The sequence below is a fragment of the Gorilla gorilla genome, chromosome 19 (genome assembly GCF_029281585.2).
Source record: "Gorilla gorilla gorilla isolate KB3781 chromosome 19, NHGRI_mGorGor1-v2.1_pri, whole genome shotgun sequence".
Taxonomy (NCBI): Eukaryota; Metazoa; Chordata; class Mammalia; order Primates; family Hominidae; genus Gorilla; species Gorilla gorilla.
The window spans coordinates 31,615,202-31,634,368 of record NC_073243.2 but is presented as its reverse complement, the minus strand read 5'-3'; the positions used below and the strand labels follow the sequence as shown (position 1 = coordinate 31,634,368).

At 46.0% G+C, this 19,167-nt stretch overlaps 1 protein-coding gene and 1 long non-coding RNA gene across 3 annotated transcripts in view; one reads left to right on the top strand and one right to left on the bottom strand.

Moving 5' to 3' along the window:
• The window catches only part of THBS4 (thrombospondin 4), a 91,792-nt gene extending 73,231 nt beyond the window's left edge, over window positions 1–18,561 (top strand). For both annotated transcript variants that reach the window (XM_055366953.2, XM_004058635.5), the window contains 14 exons: window positions 659–727; window positions 3,237–3,389; window positions 5,574–5,678; window positions 5,911–6,018; window positions 6,289–6,448; window positions 7,520–7,638; window positions 8,517–8,569; window positions 12,107–12,300; window positions 13,318–13,496; window positions 14,188–14,236; window positions 14,327–14,523; window positions 15,170–15,342; window positions 17,648–17,787; window positions 18,343–18,561. In XM_055366953.2, coding sequence (XP_055222928.1) covers window positions 659–727; window positions 3,237–3,389; window positions 5,574–5,678; window positions 5,911–6,018; window positions 6,289–6,448; window positions 7,520–7,638; window positions 8,517–8,569; window positions 12,107–12,300; window positions 13,318–13,496; window positions 14,188–14,236; window positions 14,327–14,523; window positions 15,170–15,342; window positions 17,648–17,787; window positions 18,343–18,404 — 1,761 coding nt within the window. In that variant the 3' untranslated portion in view covers window positions 18,405–18,561. The remainder of the gene's footprint in view (window positions 1–658; window positions 728–3,236; window positions 3,390–5,573; window positions 5,679–5,910; window positions 6,019–6,288; window positions 6,449–7,519; window positions 7,639–8,516; window positions 8,570–12,106; window positions 12,301–13,317; window positions 13,497–14,187; window positions 14,237–14,326; window positions 14,524–15,169; window positions 15,343–17,647; window positions 17,788–18,342) is intronic.
• On the bottom strand, window positions 6,982–15,417 carry LOC134757591 (uncharacterized). Its single transcript, XR_010131730.1, has 3 exons — window positions 15,368–15,417; window positions 7,750–7,907; window positions 6,982–7,135 (listed from the first exon to the last, which is right to left on the bottom strand). It is a non-coding gene; the product is annotated as an uncharacterized lncRNA (long non-coding RNA).
• Window positions 18,562–19,167: the final 606 nt, after the last annotated feature.

The following is a 19,167-nucleotide window of genomic DNA, read 5'->3' as shown; positions in this document are numbered from 1 at the left end:
GGGCAATGTGAGAAAAACAGATAAGTTTGTAAAACAGACAAATAAAACTTTTATCAATGGAAAATCGTTGAACTTAACTCAATAGATGGGCAAAACAGATTAGACACAGCTTAGCAGGGAATTCATAGGCTAGGAGGTGAATCTAAAGAAATCATCTAGAATGCAGCACAGAGAAATAGCGACATGGAGCATATAAACAAGAGGTTAGGAGTCAAAAGAAGATATTAACAAGAAAGTTCGATATTCATCCAATTGTAGTTGCAAAGAAAGACTAGAAAGCAGTTGGGGGAAGCTGAGAATGTTCCAGAATTGAAAAAAGCTAAGAATCCTCATTTAGGAGAACTGCATTGAGTCCCAAGCAAGATTAAAAAAAAAATAAAACTTTCCTAACCTAAAAAGGTGGTGGAACAGATGAATTATACAAGTTGTCTTTTCTGAATAACTTTCAATACCATGAAAGCAGGTCTCATTTGCAATTAGATTAAGTACAAACTGGTACAAATGCAAGGGAGATGGCACAAATAACCCTCAGATTACCATTCTACTCGAAATTCCGCATCTTCACTTCACACAAAGATAGCAAAACAAAGGAGATTTATTTGCATTTCTATTTAAGCAGCATGTCTCGCTAAACTTTCTTTGAACTTTTCTGCACTAGGTCTGCACTGACATTGATGAGTGTCGAAATGGAGCGTGCGTTCCCAACTCGATCTGCGTTAATACTTTGGTAAGTATTTCTCACAGCTGTTGTTATCAAAGCAGAACCGGTTATTAAAACAAGTGTATGTTTATAGATCATAGCTTCCAAACACACCTAGAACATGTGGGCATAATATATTTGATTGGCAGAATAAAGGCAAAAGTTTGTGCTGAAAAAGTGTTTAATATGAGTAATTTTATAAGTAATTTTTATGTAAGAATAATTTTATAAGTGCCCAGTTCTTTATTTTCTATCAAAGTTGCAATATTAGGCTATTAGATAACTATTTGAGTAAATTATTACTCCTGTATTTTAAAATTGTGAAGAGCTTGGTAGTTTATATTAATAGTTCAGTATTTTACTGGTGACTACACAATCCCCAAATGGCATTATTTATTTTCATAAAACTTTTCAATCATGGGGTCAGGAGATCGAGACCATCCTGGCTAACATGGTTAAACCCCGTCTCTACTAAAAATACAAAAAAAAATTAGCCGGGCCTGGTGGCGGGTGCCTGTAGTCCCAGCTACTCTGGAGGCTGAGGCAGGAGAATGACATGAACCCGGCAGGCGGAGCTTGCAGTGAGCCGAGATCGCACCACTGCACTCCAGCCTGGGCGACAGAGCAAGACTCCCTCTCCAAAAAAAAAACAAAAAAAAAAACAAAAAAACAAAAAAAAAACTTTTCAAAACTTTTCATTGTATTAAATTAAAGTGCTTAGCACTTAGGGATGCCTATAACTTAAGTATTCAGATATGGGTTTTATTTCTGAAAGTTCCTATCAAACTGTGTCCAAGATGAGAGATGTACCAGAGTTGACTATCAAGAAAAGAACTACTGATTACGTGTATGACTATTTGAAAGTTATCCAGCCTCTAGGTTCCTTGTTTCCTTGTAAGTAAAAACACTTTACATTTATCAAGTCACTTATTTTAATCCTCACAACAACCTCATAAACAGGGATTATTATTATCCCCATTTTACAATTGAAGAAACTGAGGGACAGAAATATTACATCATTAAGTCCAGGCATGGTGGAGCATGCCTATAGTCCCAGCTCCTCAGGAGGCTGAGGCTGAAGGATCATTTGGGTACAAGAGTAGTTTGAGGCTACAGTGAGCTGTGATCGCCACTGCACTCTAACCTGGGTGACAGAGGGAGACCCTGTCTCCGAAAAGAAAAAAAAGAAATGTTACGTATTTAGACTAAGGTCACACATCTTCCAGGTTGGCTACAGAGCCTGAGTTCTTCTCCGCAATGCTATATTGCTTAGGAATAGATGGGGATTTATTGCTTCTCAGCTTTTACCAGGACAAAGTAGTCTGCAAATAGATTTGCGAGATCTTGGTGTAAAGGTAATAACTGAGCCACCTAGAGAGAAGGAAAGTAGACAGTAAATAGAACTCCAGGAAACCCCAAAAACGAAGGACTAGGCCAAGGAAAAAGAGCAGAAGCCAGAAAAAGGAGCAAGCTGACAGCACAGCCAGGGAGGCTGAAAGATCGAGACAAGTCATTGGAAAGCATGCATTGGATTTGGCAACTAAGAGGTTGTGAGTGACTTAAATCATTAAACTATATATACTTCAAATAGATGTCTTTTACAACCTGTAAATTTTATGCCAATAAAACTGCATAAGACGAAAAAGATCTAATGTACAGCATGGTGACTGTAGTTAATAATACTGTATTATATATATGAAATCTGCTAAGAGAGCAGATCTTAAGTGTTCTCACTGAAAAAGAAAAAAAGGAAGCTAACTATGTCAGTTGATGGATGTGTTACTTAACTGACTGTGGTAATCATTTCACAATGTATACGCATATCACATCATCACACTGCACACTTTAAATATATTCAGTTTTGTCAATTATACCTCAATAAAGATGAAAATTTTAATTTTGATTTTTTAAACATATTGTGTAATATTTATTACATATATAGTGTGCAGTGTGATAATATATATTATATATATAAAAGCTAAAAAAACCCGGCCCCTGAAGTGTCATTGCAGCGGAGCTGACAGCTCATTTGTCAGTTTCTCAGCCTACCTCATCGGAAATTCTCAATGCAGGCCACCAGCATTTCTCTGTGCACCCATTCCTTTGTCATTCCATTGTAAAAGAGCCAAAGGAACAGCAATAAGAAAAATTAACTTGCTTTTTAAGCAGATCATCTTCCTGTCCCCAGAGTAAACTTCTCACAGCACCTCCCAGGACTTCACTGGAACTTTTGGCCTGTCCCCTATGCCCTCCACGGTGGTGCGGGCAACTCAGTGTCATTGGTTCACAGTCCAGCCTTCTTCCTTCACTTCTAGTCCTTCTTTGTCTGAGTGGCCGGACACAGCCTCCAGTCTGATGGTGTTTTCATCAACATTCACATGATCTTACATGTAAGCAGAGAAGAAGGCATGGGTCTGATGCCTGATTCCTGCCAGCAATGAGTACCTGTGAAAATATACACAATAACTGTACCTTTGCTCAAACTGTACCTTTGCCCACAGCTTTCAGCTCATCACCTGATCTTTGTTCCTTGCAGGGATCTTACCGCTGTGGGCCTTGTAAGCCGGGGTATACTGGTGATCAGATAAGGGGATGCAAAGCGGAAAGAAACTGCAGAAACCCAGAGCTGAACCCTTGCAGTGTGAATGCCCAGTGCATTGAAGAGAGGCAGGGGGATGTGACATGTGTGGTAAGTTGTTTTTTGACTTCCTCTGTCATTTTTCCTCTTCCATTTTTAACACCACCTCTCTCCAGTTTCTATGTGCTTCAGGGTAGAAGTACTCCAAAATGAAAGCATTGCAATTAAATGAGCATGGAGTGTAATAGGAACAGGGTCCACTGAGTTTGTGGGGAGCAGCCTGACATCCATCTAACCATCAGCTGCCTTTTCTCTCCCTCTTGGCTGGGGGGCAACCCTGTCCACTTGGGCACCTGGATGCCAGAGCCTCTGGTGAAGCCCCAGCTCCCAAGCACCTTCTATGGAAAGGCCCAGAAGCCAGCAGCAGGGAGGAGAAGGAACATTCTTCTCCCCTTTCCTTCTTCTGCCCCATCTACCTGCCTGTATAATGACAACATACCTGCTGTCATCTCTAACTGTCCTCATCCTTACAACTTCCAGAGTCTGTCTGCCTTGACGCTCCTGTGGTGGGTGGGCCATCGTGTAGAGGTGGGGACTGTCATAGTCCCTCCGGGAGAAACCTCCCGTCTTCTGCAGGTGACTGGCAGGGCCAGACGGCGCCATGCTGTATGTCTACCTCCACTCCAATCAGGGACAGCTCCGTGAATGGTCACGCCTCCTGTGCATTCTCCAGCCACGGAGCTGGTCTGGGGAGGGGAGACTGGGAAGAGAGTAGAGCAGTCACAGCAGGGCCTGACATGGGTCTCATGCTGAGCTTGTAGTGGACCCTATGTGAAGGAGAGGGCATGCTCCTGCCATCCATTCCCAAATCCAAGCATCCAGAGTCCTCAGCCTGCCATCCATTCCCAAATCCAAGGATCCGGAGTCCTCAGCCTGCCATCCATTCCCAAATCCAAGGATCCGGAGTCCTCAGCCTGCCATCCATTCCCAAATCCAAGGATCCAAAGTCCTGGGGATCCTAGGCACTGAAAAATCAGCAGACTTCAGCTGCCCTCCTCCTCTGTACTTCCTGGGGTGCCAGGCCCTTGGCAGGTGGCCCGTCAGACTCTGGGGTCACTGGTTCACAGTGATCGCCCCTGAGTAGCAAGATGGATTCTCGGAGCCCGTTTCCATCTATATCTCAGTTATGCTTCTTTATCTTTATGCATACACAATTTTCCACAATGAGCCTACCACTTTTCAAATAGGAAAAATAAGAGTCAAAAGTGAGTTAATAAATAAATATAATGAAGTCAGCCCTCCTTGGCAATACAGATATTCTGTAACAAGGTCAGATGGAAGAATGTGGTGTATCAGAGGGGGAATAACCCCAGCAATTTCCTGAATTCCTCATGGTTGGGCTTGTTTATTACCAAAAAGCAGTCATTGAGAAACAAGTGTATATCTCTGTTGAAATCCCCATTTTCTGTGAACAAATTGACAACTCCCCTGGGATGGTGGGTGATGGGGCTCTTAATATGTTTTTGAATTTGTAATAAGGCACAACGACAGATGGTAAAGGATTAATAAACTTGGTGTGACTACTAAAATAATTGAATCTGCCAGAAAATGGCTCATTAAAAATGTATTTGTTCCTGGAGGACATTTTTTCCTCATTAAAGTGAGTCAAGGATCAACCTCGTGGATCAGCCTTCCAGGCCTTCCAAAGGCCCTGCTGGGGCAAGTGAGCAGGAACCAGGAGCCTGGGAGGGTCTCTCTGGAGTTCTGCCTCCTAAATCCTGGTTGCAGAGGGAGAGCACAGATGATTGAGAATAGGCAGGCTGTGGCTGAGGAAGTCACTGGTCTGAAAGCTCCTTATTTTGGGTGGTGAGGCCAGGAAATTTAACCTGTGCTCACATAAGTCTGATTTCCCTTGGCCCAGACTCTGCTCCTCAGACTCTCTCCCTCCTCCTTCCTTTACCTCCTGTCCCAGGTTAGCTTTCTCTCCCTCTGCGTTTCCAGTTCCCTGTGACCTTCTGGGTCCCCTCCTCCCATCTCCCTTCTGCTGCTCTGCCTGTTCCTGGAAGTGGGAGTGGGAGGGAGAGTTTTCTCTCTGAGTCTCCCTTTACATCTTTTGCATAGTGAACCATTACACTATTCAAGTGCAATTAAATAGTTTCTAAGCCCCACCCAACAAGGCTGAGTGACTCTGGGCCCTCCCCCTGGATTGAGCAAAGGAGCAGAGAGGCCCCTGTCAGCCACCAGCTCCCTGCCAGGCTCAGCTTCCCAGGCCTCTGATGGGCTTTCTCTTTACAGTGTGGAGTCGGTTGGGCTGGAGACGGCTATATCTGTGGAAAGGATGTGGACATCGACAGTTACCCCGACGAAGAACTGCCATGCTCTGCCAGGAACTGTAAAAAGGTAAGGGGTGTGGGGTGGCAGTAGGCACACATGCACTGTGGCTTTCCAAAGTCACATCTTCTATGGGGAGAGGTTCTGTGGATCTAATTTAAAATTGTACTTGTAAAGTAGCTGCATCTCAGATGAAGTGAAACAGCCACCAACAATAAAGCCACAGTGTCTTGAGGTCAGAAACAGTTACTGGCTTAACACAAATGTAGGATGTCACTCGGAACTGCATTTTCCCCCTAAGGACAACTGCAAATATGTGCCAAATTCTGGCCAAGAAGATGCAGACAGAGATGGCATTGGCGACGCTTGTGACGAGGATGCTGACGGAGATGGGATCCTGAATGAGCAGGTACCTGCTTCGCTGGGAGGGCCTGTGAATTGCCACGTACCAGGGATGATGGGAGAAAGCCTGTGATGTCAACTATGTATATGAATCATCCCAAATGTTAGTTTCCATGCCTGCATTCCACAGCACTGCAGCTTTTTACCCTATAAGATTCACAGATGTTTGAAATATAAAACTGACAAACTTCGGCCACCAGAGTGCTGACGCTTCACAACAATGGGGGAAGTGGATTTAGTAAAAGTCTGAGTGATGTTCTATCCTTTCATCTTTTAGGATAACTGTGTCCTGATTCACAATGTGGACCAAAGGAACAGCGATAAAGATATCTTTGGGGATGCCTGTGATAACTGCCTGAGTGTCTTAAATAACGACCAGAAAGACACGGATGGGGATGGAAGAGGAGATGCCTGTGATGATGACATGGATGGAGATGGTAGATTTGTCTTGCTTTTGTCTTTTATTTGGAATTCAGTTGACCTTGTTCCATTGTTCTCTGAGAGAGTAGGAATAGAATGATTCAGAGCCTTCCAGCTGTGGGTGGCTCATTGTGGCCTGCATCTGGAAGACCCAAGGTGGACTTGTGTCTATGGAAGGAGACCCCACAGCCCACTCCACTACCTAATGGCTCTGGATGTTTCCAGGACTCTGTATCATTGCCAGAAACTTTGTATGACCCCTTCAAGCAGTGTCTTGTCAGAGTGTGTCTTTATGGGGCATCTCCCTTCCCATTTCTACCTGTCCTCACTCTCCACTATCCTTTCTACATGTGAGAGACCCAGAAGTGGAGAACTGAATGAGAAGGCATTGAGCAGGGTCACAGACTACGCATCACAGGCTACACATCCCATTGTGGGCCCTTGAAGGAAAAACCTTTTTGAAATACCACCTGCCCCAACACACACATACACACACACACACACCACTCCAGAACATGCACACCCCCCTAAAACATGAACTCACCTTCTGCAAGCCTAACTGATGACCCATTTCCAGTGGTATATGCTGGTAAGCAAATCACAGAAAGCCCTAGTTGGTAACATTTTCCAGTTTCCATGATGTAACTCCGTATTGTCCTCATTGCTGATTTCAAGCTACCAATGTGACATCGTCAAACACAAAACTGAAAAGAGAGGGACACAATGGACCCAGCTCCAGCACAACACTGCCTAGAGCCCTAGGGTCTCAGTCATAGCTCAGATACCCACGAGATCCTCCCTCTCCAGGGTCGGCCCATACAGCCATCATGATCCCCTCCTCGTGGTTGCTATCATAGCCCTTGACATCTTGGACAAATTAGAATTCAGTCGATAAATACCTCTGAGAGCTGTTCATTTTTAAGTCTCCCAGAATCCATCCTTTGAAGCTACCTCTGGATAACTGCAGAAAAGGGTAGTCTCTGTGTGACACTGGCCCACGCAGAAGCGACTCACCATGTGCCTGATCTCTCCAGCACCTAGAAGTCAGTGACATTCCCCTGACTCAAGGTAGCATTTCTTTCTCACAGGAATAAAAAACATTCTGGACAACTGCCCAAAATTTCCCAATCGTGACCAGCGGGACAAGGATGGTGATGGTGTGGGGGATGCCTGTGACAGTTGTCCTGATGTCAGCAACCCTAACCAGGTTAGTAGGATACTGGGGAATTCAAACTCCAGGCTGAATTCCTCTATGCAAAGACTCATTTAAGACGGGTGTCTAGAAAAACAGCAGAGCCTCTTAGCTGTTGCCACTTACCTAACAAAGCAGAGGTGGGAAAATGACACACTGTGGGCCTGAAGATGGTGGGATGAACACCACACAAGATCTGAAGCCCTAGGGACTATCTCCCAGGCTGTCGATTGCCTGTGAGGTTAGTAACACGAACTTCATGATGCTCAATACAAGTATTTTTCCTGCAGAAAGGAAAACGGAGCATGGAAATTAACCATTGGGAGCCTTGTGTCCCTTTAGTCCCTAAACCCCTACACAGCCTATGTATGGACATTTCAGATTAAGTTCAGCCAGGGATGTGTTGCATCTCCCTTCTCACTCCTCCTCCCTGTCTGGATAATTGGGTATGATGTGTCATTTATTTTTAAAGCCCTGAGAGAGGGGAGTCATGGTTGCCCTCTGTGACTCACTCACAATTTTGGCCAAATTGCAAATTGCAGAAGCAAAGCAAAATCAACCTGCCTTCTCCCCATGCCTATGGCTGGCTCCCTGTGACCCGTGCCAGAGTTCCATGCCTCCACCTGCCACCATGCTACCCCAGCGCCCCTTTCCAATCAGCTCATCTGGTGTGTGGGCAGCCCATCCATGTAGCTTGATATTTTAGAAGGCTTTTTTGAAAATTCAGCATTGTGCCTACACCAATATGGTGTTGTCCTTTTGCAGTTTTGCACCACCCCAGTTCCAGAGAAATAATTCCCCAAATCCAATGATGATGGGTGAGGTCTGCCTTCTCTGGAACATTCGGTACGTGCAGGCCCAAGAATAAATAACATGTGCTGTTCTCTTTGCAGTCTGATGTGGATAATGATCTGGTTGGGGACTCCTGTGACACCAATCAGGACAGGTATGGCATGTCTCCCAACTGCAGAGAGACAGATGCAAACATCCGGAGAGGGTTTTTTTTCGTTTTGTTTTTGTTTTTTTTGAGGCGGAGTCTCGCTCTATCACCAGGCTGGAGTACAGTGGTGCGATCTCGGCTCACTGCAAGCTCCGACTCCCAGGTTTATGCCATTCTTCTGCCTCAGCCTCCCAAGTAGCTGGGACTACAGGCGCCCGCTACCATGCCTGTCTAATTTTTTTGTATTTTCAGTAGAGACGGGGTTTCACCATGTTAGCCAGGATGGTCTCGATCTCCTGACCTTGTGATCTGCCTGCCTCGGCCTCCCAAAGTGCTGGGATTACAGGCGTGAGCCACCGCGCCCAGCCCGGAGAGGGTTTTAAATTTCAGAACTTCCTGCTGCTCCATTCCTGGGATCTTTCTGGGTGGACTGAGCTGCTGGTGGGATAATAGCCCTGCCTCTGGTCAGAATTACCATGAAAATTCTCCCTGAAAGTTCTGTATAGGGTATAACGGTGTCAGAATAGGTTACTAGGCACTCCAGCAAGTGAGATCTATTTCAGGAGAGGTAATATAGCATCATGCTTCACAGATGGGCTCTGGAATAAGACAGCTAGATATAAATTTCAGCTCCTTCTCTTACATGCCAGCTAACCTTAGGCAAATTACCTAATACTTCTGTGCCTCAATTTTCTCATCTGTAAAATGAGGATGACAATAGATCTAGCTCATAGGACCATCGTGAAGATTGAGTTGATCCATGGAAAGTGCTCATTATGGTTTCTGTTATATACATAGCACTCAATAGACATTAGCTCTTTTATTTTTATATTCTTTCAGCTCAGGAAAACTTCACCATCATCCCAAAATAGAAGGCTGTCAGTTTGCTGAGGGATTGCTATTATTTCCTGGTCCTTGAAATTTTTTTAATTCAGTTTTCCTTATTTAAGTGGAATTGTTCTGTGGAAGTGAGTTTTGTGAACCCTCCTAGCTCAACACGATGGAGTCCCACATTAAGACTCAAGGCTGGATCAACTGATCAGATTCTGGAAGAACATCACCAAAAACAGACGTGTGTCACTCAGCCCTAGCGGCACCTGCAACCCAAGGTTCTAAACCCTTTTGTCTCCATAGGGAATTCTTACAAAGGCAGCCAGGACAAGGATGAGAGGGAAAGGATTCTAAAAGACAAAGCAAAAAAAGATGTAATTTCTCTCCTGATACCTGGATCAGAGGTTGCCCTGCAGAAAACCAGTTCCTGACCCAAACCTTACTCAAGGACAGCTCCTATGAAGCCACAGCTCTCTCTTTTTTTTTTTTTTTTTTTTTTTTTTTTGAGATGGAGTCTTGCTCTGTCACCCAGGCTGGCATGATCTCGGCTCACTGCAACCTCCACCTCCTGGGTTCAAGCAATTCTCATGCCTCAGACTCCCATGTACCTGGGATTACAGGTGTGTGCCACCATGCTGGCTAATTTTTGTATTTTTAGTAGAGACAGAGTTTCACCATGTTGGCCAGGCTGGTCTCGAACTCCTGGCCTCAAGTGATCCATCTGCCTCAGCCTCCCAAAGTGTGCATCTCTTTCATTATGCTCTGTGTCCTTGCTGCAAAGTACATATAGTCATCCCTCAGTGTCCCAGGGTATTGGTCCCAGGATACCCCTCTGCCCCCAGGATACCAAAATCCTCAAATACTCAAGTCCCTTATATAAAATGATGTAATATCTGCATATAACCTATACCTGTCCTCCTATATGCTTTAAAAATCCTCTCTAGATTACTTAATACCTAATACAATGTAAATGCTAGGTAAATAGTTATTATACTGCATTGGTTTCTTATTTGTATTTTTTTGTTGTTATTTTTTATTGTTCTTTTTCAAATCTTTTCAATCCTCAGTTGGTTGAATCTGCGGATACGGAACCGCGGATACAGAGGCCTGACTGTACTAGCTAAGTGAACTTAAACATATTTCCCAGTCTCTTCGCATCTCAACTTCTTCATCTGCAAAGAGGAGATAAATAAATGCATCGCGCAGGTTATGGTGAAAATTCAAGATAATGTAGGTAAAGCTCCCGGCACAGTGCTGGCCCAAGGGTGACATGCAGAAAACAGGGGCCATGTTATTATTGGTGTCACAGTACAAGGAAAGGCACGTCAGCAACAGAGCCTGACATCAGATGTCCCTCTCCTCTTCCGAAGGGAAGGTGGGACTGTATCCTGACAACTGCCCTAAATGATGTGCGTCAAGAATGTTCCCTGGTGCAGGTCATCTTGCACTCTGACTACTATCTACATTAATTTCTAAAATATCCTGTCCCACCAGCCTCTAGATATTTGCCCAAAACAAATGACTCATTCTGCTATGTTTTAATTCCCACAAAGTTGAACCTTGGAGAAGAGGATAGGAACTGCTTGTTTTTGCATAAAAATGTTCAGGGCTACATAGAACGGCTGCTAATGGAAATAGCTCAGTCTTGTGTTTTATAAAGCAGACCTGCTGCATGCACAGGGATTCTGCTGTTTGAGCCACATCATTTTCTGCTTGTCAAGGCTGACTTCACTTTCGCTGGACCCTTTCTGTCCCCCTGTACCATGTGGAAGGTGTGGCCCTAGAGCATGGTCTGGTCCCTGGCTTCCCTCTCCAAAAGGGTGCAGGGGCAGCTCCTGGCCCAGGACAGGCCGCGGGTGGACCAGGTCTAAAGGAGTGCTCATTCTTTTCCAGAGTAACCATGAGAGGTCTCAGACTCCAGGACAGCTCTTGGAGGCAGGGCAGACTCATCTTCAGGTGGCCCCTCAGCCCAGAAAGTCAGGTGGACAGAGAAGGAGAGTTCTGAGAAGTCCTTTAGACCAGCACTGAGCCCGGCCTACACACTCCCCTCGAGAAGGCCTGGCCCTGTTCACTTTGCCCTTCTCCCCATGGCGTTCAGGTCTGAATCCTCATTGGATCCACTAGCCAGGGATTGTGAAGAGTGATATAACAGAAAACACTGTAGGGCTTCCTAAGAGTCAGCACTTTTTCATATATTGAAATTTAATATGCAACATTCTGATTTTCATCATTTAATCTCCATAACAACTCTATGAGGTAGATACTATTCTCATTTTACAGATGAGGACACTGAGCCATAGAGAGGTCAGGTGTCATGACTGAGGTCACACGCTGGCCAGTGGCTGAGCCAGGATTTACACTGAGGCTGTCTGGTTCCACTGCCTGTCACTGTTCCCCTCACACATCCTCTGAGTTGAGTATCATCTAGCAGTTCCCAGGGACTGATAGGAGCATCTGGCCATAAATCATAGAAATAGACCCTTATCTTCTTTAGTAGGAAATGACTCACTTGTTTCAAGAGGTTGGGGATGGGAAAATTGTCTCTGAGGCCCATAGGGCAGCCTTATCTAAGGGAATGACCCCAGTGGGTTTGATGTTAAAAGCCAACCCTGGTTTAAAAAAAACCTCAAGCACAGACTCTCCTTCCTAAAAATGGATCCTTCCTGTTCCCTGCTGAACTGTGAGCCACATCACCTGTCCTTTCTCCTGCAGTGATGGAGATGGGCACCAGGACAGCACAGACAACTGCCCCACCGTCATTAACAGTGCCCAGCTGGACACCGATAAGGATGGAATTGGTGACGAGTGTGATGATGATGACGACAATGATGGTATCCCAGACCTGGTGCCCCCTGGACCAGACAACTGCCGGCTGGTCCCCAACCCAGCCCAGGAGGATAGCAACAGTAAGCAGGCTCAGCCCAGAGCTGCACAGCACCCCTGGGCTCCCTTCAGCCAGGCACATGGGGGCACGCCTGTCTCCAGGCACCAACTCAGAATATCCCCAGCTCCCATCAGCTGCTTCTCCACACCCAGCTTCTCTGCATAGCTGCAGCTTGTGTGGACAGCAGATATCTGGTAGACACCAGTCTCCAACTCAGTCAGGACTGAGTTGCTTTGCATCTTCCTGAACAACCCTAGGATGCTATCACACAGGTCAGGGAAGCAGCCACACACTGTGGCTCAGTCCCCAAAGGGCTTGGAGAGCTGCTCCACCATCTTACCTGTCACCTGCCACCTTCCACTGGGAGTCCCAGAAAAGGAGCAGGATAGAGAGAATGGCACAGTAGGAGTGGTATATGCTGGGTTCACAAACACAGATGCCTGCAGGTGCCAGGCAGATAAGAAAATGTCTGCACCAAGCCAGACATGAGACAGCAGGGAGTGTTGGGGACTGAAGTGACCTGGAGAGGGCATGCCCATCCACAGCAGTGCACATGCAAAAATGCCAGCACGTTAGCTGAACAACACACACGTGGGGGCCACATTCAGTCTAGGGGCCACCAGAAGTTAGTCTTAGAGATATTCTGGTAACAATAATTTCCCTGTTTTCTATACATTACAGTCCAGAAAGTGCTGTAGACATTTGCTTATGTGAGGTCAAGCTTAAGATCCACCAGTTGGTGAACCCAACTGTAGGTAATAAGAACTTCTTGAGGACAGAGTGGAGGGCAACTGCTCAAATTGATCTTTCAAAAAAACTGGGAGGACTGGCCTGGTCACCCAGTACAAGGACTCCAGAATGGGGCCTGGCACCAGCTCAGACATGTCCCCAGGGCTCCTCTCCCAACACTGATGGGAAATCATGGCCCTGGTTGTGGGAGCTTGAGCCCTTCTGTTCCTCATGCAGCCCCTTTCCCTGCCAAGGAGTGGCGGTGGGTGTGAGCGCTATTGAGCTCCTGTCCTTTCTCCACCCCACTCAGGCGACGGAGTGGGAGACATCTGTGAGTCTGACTTTGACCAGGACCAGGTCATCGATCGGATCGACGTCTGCCCAGAGAACGCAGAGGTCACCCTGACCGACTTCAGGGCTTACCAGACCGTGGTCCTGGATCCTGAAGGGGATGCCCAGATCGATCCCAACTGGGTGGTCCTGAACCAGGTGAGTGTCACATGGGCGGCAATGGCTCAGCCTTGCCTCTCAACAGAGGCCCTTCTGATAGTGGTAGGTCATGTTTAGAGGGTGCAGACAATGAGCCAGGCATTCTTCACATCGCTCTTATTCCTCAACAGCCCTATGACAGACTACTTCAATTATGCCCATTTTACAGAGGATGAAATTGTCTGCTACAGCTTTCATGATTGTAGCAGCTTTAATGATGGTAGCACTGTGGTAAGTAGCTGAGATGACTGGAATTGGGACCCAGGCAGTCTGACCCTAGAACCCACACTTCTGATCTCTGCAGCAGACTGCCTTCTGCATATCCTCCTCATTGTGTAACTAAGAAATGCAGGCACAGAGAGGCTTAGTAGATTTTCCAGAGTCACAGAGCAAGTCACATTGATTAGAAGTATATGTTGTATGCTCCCCAGTTAAGGGCCTGTTCAATCAGCTTAAGTGACAGTCTCAGCAAACTTATTTCTATTCAGCTTTGAGCTTTTTTTTAACCTTTACAAGCACATGCTTTCTTTGAGCACATAACACAATAGAGCAACTATTCAGATAATGAAATCTTTATATGGAGGTCAGACATCACTGGCCACTCACTCATATGGTGCCTGAGGTTTTGAGCTTCCTTAAGATTACTTGGCCCCTTCAAGACTGTTCTGAACTCCCTCAACTCTCTCTGCAGGGCATGGAGATTGTACAGACCATGAACAGTGATCCTGGCCTGGCAGTGGGTATGTCCAGGGACTCAGTTGCCACTCATAGAATTCTTCCAGCTACTAGTGTGGTTTGTCTATTGTTCTAATCTTATCTGGTCCCTACAGGGTACACAGCTTTTAATGGAGTTGACTTCGAAGGGACCTTCCATGTGAATACCCAGACAGATGATGACTATGCAGGCTTTATCTTTGGCTACCAAGATAGCTCCAGCTTCTACGTGGTCATGTGGAAGCAGACGGAGCAGACATATTGGCAAGCCACCCCATTCCGAGCAGTTGCAGAACCTGGCATTCAGCTCAAGGTATTGGTGGTTTGAAGTCATTCATCTCCCTTTCTTCTGGACCTCTCGTCTTTTTTCAGATATTGTGTTTTCCCATGTGGTACTTAGTTAATCTAAAAATAATTGATGCATTTATGCTAACGTTAGAGTCAGGGAAGACTACAGTTGACCCTTGCCTTCATTCCTGTGTGCCAGCTACATTCTAACCTCTAATGGTGGGAATCCCAGCCTACATGAGGTCAGAGAGAGGGAAGGTTTAGAGTGCATCTTCAGGCACACTGTGTTGGAAACTGGCTAATAAATTTCATCGATAGGTCCAACTTTGTACAGGAGGGCTGATGGGCTACTTCTGTCACTCCTGCTAGGACACAAGGCTGACTTAAGTAGCCAGACGTTTGATAGGAGCCCTCATTGGGCAAATGTAGGGAGCAGTGGATGTGCAGCAGGAACAAACATGGAATGCGTAATGGAATACTGGGCAAGGCTTAGTAGTAAAAGGTTGGGGTCACCTCCATAGAAATGACATTTAAGTGTTTATGCTTTGTTCTGAATCCAAGGCAGCCGGATTATAACCATGACTATAACCTGGATCATCACTTCAGATCCAGGAAGCAGGAAGGGTGGTGCCTGTGGCCTGTCCTAAAACCTTGCTTGTGTCATCATCCAGGCTGTGAAGTCTAAGACAGGTCCAGGGGAGCATCTCCGGAACTCCCTGTGGCACACGGGGGACACCAGTGACCAGGTCAGGCTGCTGTGGAAGGACTCCAGGAATGTGGGCTGGAAGGACAAGGTGTCCTACCGCTGGTTCCTACAGCACAGGCCCCAGGTGGGCTACATCAGGTAGGTAGAGGCCCCATCTCCTTACCTTGCTCTAGAAGCAAAGCATTCTCCGTTCTGCATCCCAGAGCCTTCACTTCCCTGAGCAATTCTGACCTAGGATAGTCCCCAAGGACATGCCAGGACTTTTGTGACCGCAGGATGGGGAACCTAGAAAAGAGGTGGGAGAGAAGGTATTCAGGGTCAGACCACCCGGACAGGACAGTAGGACCAAGATGGGGATAGAAGGAGCAGAGTTGAGGGGACGACACAGCGTTGTGGGGTTGGTGCATTTGGATGGCTGTGCCCTTCTGCCATGCTCTGCAGAGAAGCCTGAGGGTGGACATGCCAATCGGTATGAGGTAAGAGGTGTGGCAGAGTCTCTTCTCCACACCCTCCCCTGTGGCACCTCTGGGCCCTGTGTAATCACTTACTAGTGCACATTTCACCCTGACTGCACTATGTCCCTTACAGTCTGTCTTCCCTGCTGGATCACAAACTGCATGAGGGCAGCGCTTGTATCTTTTTTTTTTTTTTTTGGAGACGGAATTCCACTCTGTTGCCAGGCAGGAGTACTGTGGCGTGATCTCAGCTCACTGCAACCTCCGCCTTCCTGGTTCAAGTGATTCTTCTGCCTCAGCCTCCCGAGTAGCTGGGATTACAGGCACGCGCCATCACGCCAGGCTAATTTTTGTATTTTTAGTAGAGACGGGGTTTCACCATGCTGGCCAGGCTGGTCTTGATCTCCTGACCTCGTGATCCACCCGCCTCGGCCTCCCAAAGTGCTGGGATTACAGGCATGGGCCACTGTGCCCAGCCATAGCTTATTATTTTATCTTGATCTCCCCAGTGCCTAGCACAAAGCCTGACATCTACTACATGTGGCATGAACTGATCATCATGTAAGCCAAAGTAGTCTGTCTTGTTTCTTTATAGGACTTTTTAAGTATTCTCGGGAGTTAGGAGGCTTAGGGCTGTGTCTTTGAAATGTAGATAGTGTTCTTCATTTGAACTTGCAGATCAACACCCATCCTAGCCTATGTAGTATACTTAGGAAGGAGTACTGAGTGCATTCTCCTCATCAGGGCAGGAAAGCAGCCTTATGGAAAAAAGAAAATCATGAGAGCAAATTCATGTTTTGTTTCTCTTTGTGACATTATGTCAAATGTACTCTTTTTGTCTCACAGTGAGATGATCATGTTCTCAGCCCTATTAAGCCCAATGCCCCTTTTTTATTATAAATATGTTGAAATGTCCCCTTTTCCGTCCCAAAATGGAATCATAGAAATTACAACCTACCTACACGTATAATCTAGAAAATCAATGTGAGCCCTAACAATATAATAGAGAAATAAGAATAATTTATAACAAAATAATTTAAATACTTGAGCACAGCCACACCAGAAGACAAAATGAAACAGACTCTTGCACCCATGCCTAGAATCACTACGAAGGTGACATTATAACAGACTGTTGTGTCAGTGACTTAAATGTTACACTGGTGTTGATGACAGCGATGTAAATTTCTCAAATGGTACACATTTTAGAATGTTAATTTTCAAACAAATTTTCTCAATTTACCCTGGAAAATATAGTTTATATTAAAATTTGTGCAAAATATACTTGCTGTTTACAAGTGAAAGTGAGTCAGGTTCTAGGCCCTGATAGTTGCTCTTTACCTACCCTGGTGTCTGAGGAACACTCCAGAAGTGTATGGAATGCAGGACAGGTTTTGATTGTTCTCTCCAGGGCATTGCTCGCCATCCAGCATCCCTGGCTGCCATCACTCAGTGCCACTGTGACAACCCAAAGTGTCCCCACAGATTCCTCCAACTCTACTTAGGGAGTGCTGTCTCCTGTGGAGAATCATTGCTCTGAGATTCCACCAAAAGATATAAATCAGACCAAAGGAAAAGCCAAAGTTTTTAAGCATGGTATCTAGATAAGGCAACTCACATGACAATGAAGACACAAAACTTTCTCACTCAAGACATCAGGTTTGGTTTGGTTTGATTTTTAACTCAAGTTTGATAGTGTGACCAACATCATGTTAGGCCTTGTGAGAGACAGAAGTTGGGAAGAAACACCCCCCCACCCCCCTCCACACACACACACACACACACGGACACACACGGTCCCTGCCCTCAAGGACTTCCAGTCTAGTAAGTAAGTGGGAACAGCTACAGTACAATCCAGGTCAGCGAAAAATGGAGCCTAAAACAGAGTAAAGACGCAGGTACGTATAAGAAGTGGGGCCTCTGGGCCTCACAGTGGGCACTTTACCCCGGGTTGGATTTCATGGAGGCCCCTCCGGCTGTGTTGTCCGCAGGGTACGATTTTATGAAGGCTCTGAGTTGGTGGCTGACTCTGGAGTCACCATAGACACCACAATGCGTGGAGGCCGACTTGGCGTTTTCTGCTTCTCTCAAGAAAACATCATCTGGTCCAACCTCAAGTATCGCTGCAATGGTAATGTGCATTCTCGTTACTGTTCAACATTGTTACTAGAATTAGTCAAACACTGCCACCTTATTTTTATACCGCACTTCCCCCGCAAAAGCCCAACGCTCATACCACATAGTCATTAAAACCTGATAGTCCCTGTGTACCAGAAGTAAAAAGCAGATCGCATTTATCCTATTTTATCCATGTGGAAATTAAGACCCATAGAATTTAACTGCATGGTTTAGGGTTTGGGGTTCAGTGAGAAATCCAGTCAGATTTAATTTACAGGAAGCCTTTATTTTCATGTGGTTAAAACATAATCACAGATGCAAAATCCATTCTGCCTGCTGATTTTCTGCACGGCCGGGAAGGAGCACTCCTGGGCTTTAAGCCAACGGTTTGCAAAGCAGCCTGCAGGAGAAAATGGCGGCGAGGGCCTGCGGGGCTTCCTGGGCGGGCTAACAGCGCCCCCTACAGGACGCCTGCGCCGCGGGCGGGGGTCCGGGGTCCGGGGTCCGGGGTCCGGAGTCCGGGGTGGAAGGAGCCTCGCTAACCTCCCTGTGCCCATTCCTATTGCAGACACCATCCCTGAGGACTTCCAAGAGTTTCAAACCCAGAATTTCGACCGCTTCGATAATTAAACCAAGGAAGCAATCCGTAACTGCTTTTCGGAACACTAAAACCATATATATTTTAACTTCAATTTTCTTTATATACACTGTGGCTTTTACCAACCCAAATATATCAAAACGTTTTATGTGAATGTGGCAATAAAGGAGAAGAGATCATTTTTAAAAACCGTGTTGCTCAGACATTGCTCTCACGTGGCTCAGGCTTTGAGGTGCCCGTTCTCGGAGGGATCCCTGTTAACTTGCAGGGTGGTAGTTTCTTCTCAGACCCGGTGGCCGATAAGATGAGCCTATGCGTGAATCACAAGGCCCAGGCCAGAGGCCTCAGCTGGGGTCCCCCCAGTTTGCTCCATACAAAACGCCTAACCGTTCCATGCTCACCTCGGCAGCCTCCTTATTTTGGGTAAGGGGGTCTCAGAAACACGTGTTTGGGGTGGCACCTTCCCTAGGGAGGCGTTTTTCTGACCTAGTCCTGGGACAGATTTGCCCAATTCTTTCTGATGCTGTCATCCCATCCCACACCTTCCGCAGACTTCTATTCTGGCCCCTTCAACGTAATTCTTAAGCTTATTTATATATTTGGCTCCCCCTAGTGGAATGTAAGCATATTGACAATAAAGGATCATGTCATTACAATCAATATCCCCGCAGTACCTGGAATGTAGTAGATAGCCGATAAATGTTTACTGAATTAATAAACGAAGAATGAATGAATGAATGCCTCTTAAAGGACAGTAGAGTGTATATGATCATAAAAGTCCTCCTCAACTCAAAA